The sequence below is a fragment of the Oncorhynchus kisutch genome, unplaced genomic scaffold (genome assembly GCF_002021735.2).
Source record: "Oncorhynchus kisutch isolate 150728-3 unplaced genomic scaffold, Okis_V2 scaffold2045, whole genome shotgun sequence".
Classification (NCBI taxonomy): Eukaryota; Metazoa; Chordata; class Actinopteri; order Salmoniformes; family Salmonidae; genus Oncorhynchus; species Oncorhynchus kisutch.
In genome coordinates this window covers 32,209-37,009 of record NW_022263990.1, presented here as the reverse complement: position 1 = coordinate 37,009, position 4,801 = coordinate 32,209, and the positions used below count along the sequence as shown (strand labels likewise).

Here is a 4,801-nt window from a genome sequence, read left to right as displayed (position 1 = left end):
AGAGAGAGAGAGTAGAAAGAGAGAGAGAGTAGAAAGAGAGAGAGTGTTACTGTAATTTAATTATAACAATGTGTTTTCATTAATTTAATTCCCTTCATCTATTTTATGAGAATTTGTAAGATCCTTGTTTGCATAAAATAGATGGAGACCAGTCTTATCAATAATAGGTAACAGAATTTATTCTCGGAGCGCGCTGCCACGTTGCCACGAGCAACAGTTTATATACAATAACATGACGTCATTTCATTGCTTAACAGAATCCCCTCCTCTCGACCGGGACAAAGGGAACTTTAAAAGTTCATTCCGATCCCCCCCCCCAGCACATACACAGGACACACAACACAACTGAGTTCATTCTGACCCCCCCAGCACATACACAGGACACACAACACAACTGAGTTCATTCTGACCCCCCCAGCACATACACAGGACACACACCACAACTGAGTTCATTCTGACCCCCCCAGCACATACACAGGACACACAACACAACTGAGTTCATTCTGACCCCCCCAGCACATACACAGGACACACAACACAACTGAGTTCATGCTGACCCCCCCAGCACATACACAGGACACACAACACAACTGAGTTGATGCTGACCCCCCCAGCACATACACAGGACACACAACACAACTGAGTTCATGCTGACCCCCCCAGCACATACACAGGACACACAACACAACTGAATTAACTTTTGACCCCTCAACATTATCGATCACCACTTAGCTGACAGTTCTAATTAACAGAAAACCTAGGAATGCACTCACTTCCTTATCTAAAACACCCCTGAGGTAAGTTTCGTCGGTTCAACCATAGGTTAACTACCTTATCTGTTTACTTAATCCACAACCCATTTGTTTCTTCCTAGTTTGAATGGTGTTCATTAACTTTAATTACTCCTTGTCCGTGTCACACAATCCCTTCTTATGAACTCATATTGTTAATCAGATATAATAAAAAGAGTATAAGTTTACTTAGTTACAGTTCTATTTGAAATGGGGATATTGTTTATTCATTTATTCATAATATTTCTAACAGTTACCCAGAGGACTGTCTGGATCAATGAGGTCAGATCCAATACCCATGTAAACATAGCTTACTGACAGATCAATGAGGTCAGATCCAATACCCATGTATTGCGAACAGGTCGATTGTAGCGGTAGTCGTTTCGATGGAGAATAACTTGACAGTTATTTTGACCGCGGTGGTTATTGAAGTCGTGGTTTCGTGGAAGAAACCGTTGTTGTGCATCATCTTTCAACGCTCCAATACCTGATAATGACCAAACCTGTTTAGGCTTTTTGGGAATTTAACTTCAATGAACCTGAAAGTGTTCATTGTAGAAACATCTGTTGAGTTGGTAGAATGTGTAAAGACCCACCTCATTGGTTAATATTCCCTGTAGTAGAAACATCTGTTGGGTTGGTAGAATGTGTAAAGACCCACCTCATTGGTTAATATTCCCTGTAGTAGAAACATCTGTTGGGTTGGTAGAATGTGGAAAGACCCACCTCATTGGTTAATATTCCCTGTAGTAGAACCATCTGTTGGGTTGGTAGAATGTGTAAAGACCCACCTCATTGGTTAATATTCCCTGTAGTAGAAACATCTGTTGGGTTGGTAGAATGTGGAAGTAGGTTTTAAATTCATACTTATTACAAATCTGCAGTTGTCTGACTATTATATTATTATTTAATGAAAGAAATGTAAACATGCACTTTTTGTCTGGAAATAAAATAAACATTTATCTGCGTTAACCACTCCAGTCAACAGATGGCGATATGCGTTTTTCAGGCGATGCTATCAGAGTGACGTATAATGTAGTGGACGGGACGCTTCTTCAACAACATCTCGTCAGCCACCTCGGTAGCTTCCTAGCGGAAACGTTCAAGCTGTTCAGACTGCTTCGGTCTATATTTACTTCTGTTTTTGGAACATAATTCTGTCTTTTAACTAGTTTCCCCATTTCATGTCATATTTCCGTTTAGTCAGGTAACGGTAGCTGGCTTGATAAATGAGCCTATCACTAGGCTAGTCGCTAACTAGCTAGGTTAGCTGGCTAACATCCCCGACCATGAGCTCAGCAAGCTGCTGCCCTCCTGCTAAAAAAGAGGTCTGCTGGAAGGAGAAAGAAGGTATTTGGCTGAACGTTGTCGTGAAAGAGGAGAATGAAGAGGAGGATGTCACAGTAAACGAAGAAGTAGAGGGTGAGGCTGTTACACAGAAAGAAGAGGAAGAAAACGATTATACTTTTTTTGGAGTGAATGAAGGAGAGATAACTGTCATATTGAAGGAGGAGGAGAGGGAAGAAGAGGAGGAGACAGAAGATCTGAGTAACACCAGTAAGTCCTGTCTTGAAAATAGTTGTTGAACTGATACGTGGTTTTAAAACGGCATTCTACTCTAGTTCTGAGCTTAAATGCCGTTTTTTAATGTAGGAATTGATTTGGCTACACTGTAAGATGTGAATAGCATCAAGAAGCGGCCCAACAACAAAACTTTAACAATGGATTTGCACCCAAAATCACAACTTAAATGTCTCACGGAATGGACTTGCCTTCATTCAATACGGCAATTCCACTGTACTAAACTGGAGGCGATTTCTAGCCCACCGTTGTCTGCGGTCAAGTGAGCCGACAGTCGCAAAACGCGGTCAGGCCATCTGCTCTTCGGTTTCTTCCTGAATTTGCGTGCGCGAATACACTTTACGGAATGGCGTTTTTTTCAGGTAGGGAAACTGAGTTGAATGGACTCTCATGCACAGGTAGTCGAGACGATGGCTACAAATCATTACAAGCAAACCGTTTGAAGCACACTTATTTAATCTTCCATCATAAAAATGATACCAAATCGTTTATTTAATTTCCGCGTTATCATAAAGTACTTAATCATTGCTAGAGTGTCAAGCGTAGGCTGGACTGGTGTAAACGCTACAGCATACAATGACATTCTAGACCATTCTATAGGCCTCTCTGACTAAGAACCACACAGAGACCTGCATTTTGTAGTGGCTTTAATAACACTTGTGAAAAGTGACTTCAGGTGATTGAGGGATCTAGTCTAGATTAAACATCATAGGAAGTTTTATCATGTCGAGGTTTCATTCAGGTCTCTGTTTAATTAAATCATCTGTTTGTCTTTGACAGGAGAGAGACCAGACTCTCCTTCTGACAGCAGGAAGAGTCCTTCAGGGAAACCAGACCCCGAGACGTCCAAACCAGCAGGACGACATCACTGTTCCCAGTGTGGAAAGAGTTTTACTCAGTTAGGGAGCCTGAGAACACATAAGAGAATACACACTGGAGAGAAGCCTTACCACTGTTCCCAATGTGGAATGTCGTTTACCCAGTTAGGGAGCCTGCAAACACATGAGAGGGGACACACAGGGGAAAAGCTTTTCCAATGTTCCCATTGTGGAAAGAGTTTTGGCCAGGTAGGAAACCTGAACAAGCATGAGAGGACACACACAGGTAAGAAGATGTACCGCTGCTCCCAGTGTGGAGAGAGATTTACCCGGTTAAGGTACCTGAAAGAGCATGAAGGAATACATACAAATACACAGGAGGAGAAGACATACCACTGCTCTCATTGTGGAAAGACATTTTCCCAGTCAGAGAACCTGAAAACACATGAGAGAATCGAGAGGCTGTGTTCTGACTTGTGTTTTTGACTGAGAATGTGTGTGTTTGTTTGGGCTGTCAGACTTGAGTTCACTTTGTGTAATGTTAGTGCACTATTTTTAATTGTGATTAATCCATTGTCTGAAAGGGTTAAAAACACACTGAAAACATCCAGAATACATCCTATATACAGCTACAATCTACAATGCCATGTAAACACAAGATGACATTGAGGTTAAATAAAGTGTGATTTATCAATGGAACATATTTTGACACGTCCACCTTGTGTCTCTGTAGAGTCATAATATCCATAACAACTAGAGGTCAAACAGGGAGATGGTTCCATTCATTTTCCCCACAGGGCTGTGTTTTGTTTAGACTCACCCTGGTGTGATGTTTTGATAACCATGTAAACCTCTCTGGGACAAGGTGACTGAGGACACAGTGTGTTGTCAATTTATTGTCATGTTTTTAAAATGGTATAACTGCCTTTATTTTAGCTGAACCCCAGGAAGAGTAGCTGCTGCCTTGGCAGGAACTAATGGGGATCCATATTAAACCCCAGGAAGAGTAGCTGCTGCCTTGGCAGGAACTAATGGGGATCCATAATAAACCCCAGGAAGAGTAGCTGCTGCCTTGGCAGGAACTAATGGGGATCCATATTAAACCCCAGGAAGAGTAGCTGCTGCCTCGGCAGGAACTAATGGGGATCCATAATAAACCCCAGGAAGAGTAGCTGCTGCCTTGGCAGGAACTAATGGGGATCCATAATAAACCCCAGGAAGAGTAGCTGCTGCCTTGGCAGGAACTAATGGGGATCCATATTAAACCCCAGGAAGAGTGGCTGCTGTCTTGGCAGGAACTAATGGGGATCCATAATAAACCCCAGGAAGAGTAGCTGCTGCCTTGGCAGGAACTAATGGGGATCCATAATAAACCCCAGGAAGAGTAGCTGCTGCCTTGACAGGAACTAATGGGGATCCATAATAAACCCCAGGAAGAGTAGCTGCTGCCTTGGCAGGAACTAATGGGGATCCATAATAAACCCCAGGAAGAGTAGCTGCTGCCTTGGCAGGAACTAATGGGGATCCGTAATAAACCCCAGGAAGTGTAGCTTCTGCCTTGGCAGGAACTAATGGAGATCCATAATAAACCCCAGGAAGAGTAGCTGCTGC

At 42.7% G+C, this 4,801-nt stretch overlaps 1 protein-coding gene across 2 annotated transcripts; it reads left to right on the top strand.

The window, feature by feature from the left end:
• Positions 1–1,780: 1,780 nt before the first annotated feature.
• On the top strand, positions 1,781–3,893 carry LOC116369017 (gastrula zinc finger protein XlCGF7.1-like). 2 transcript variants are annotated; one of them, XM_031819329.1, is made up of 2 exons: positions 1,781–2,339; positions 3,153–3,893. In XM_031819329.1, exons 1-2 carry the CDS (start codon positions 2,081–2,083, stop codon positions 3,674–3,676), a joined length of 783 nt encoding a protein of 260 aa, XP_031675189.1. In that variant the 5' UTR covers positions 1,781–2,080; the 3' UTR covers positions 3,677–3,893. The 2 variants fall into 2 exon arrangements, with proteins under 2 accessions (XP_031675189.1, XP_031675188.1); XM_031819328.1 differs by having other exon boundaries at positions 1,784–2,348.
• Positions 3,894–4,801: the final 908 nt, after the last annotated feature.

Bases quoted from the DNA above. Each gene is read 5' to 3' on its own strand.
- LOC116369017 (XM_031819328.1), top strand. From the start codon at position 2,081: ATGAGCTCAGCAAGCTGCTGCCCTCCTGCTAAAAAAGAGGTCTGCTGG. The intron at 2,349-3,152 runs GTAAGTCCTGTC...TGTCTTTGACAG, and splicing joins AGAAGATCTGAGTAACACCA to GAGAGAGACCAGACTCTCCT.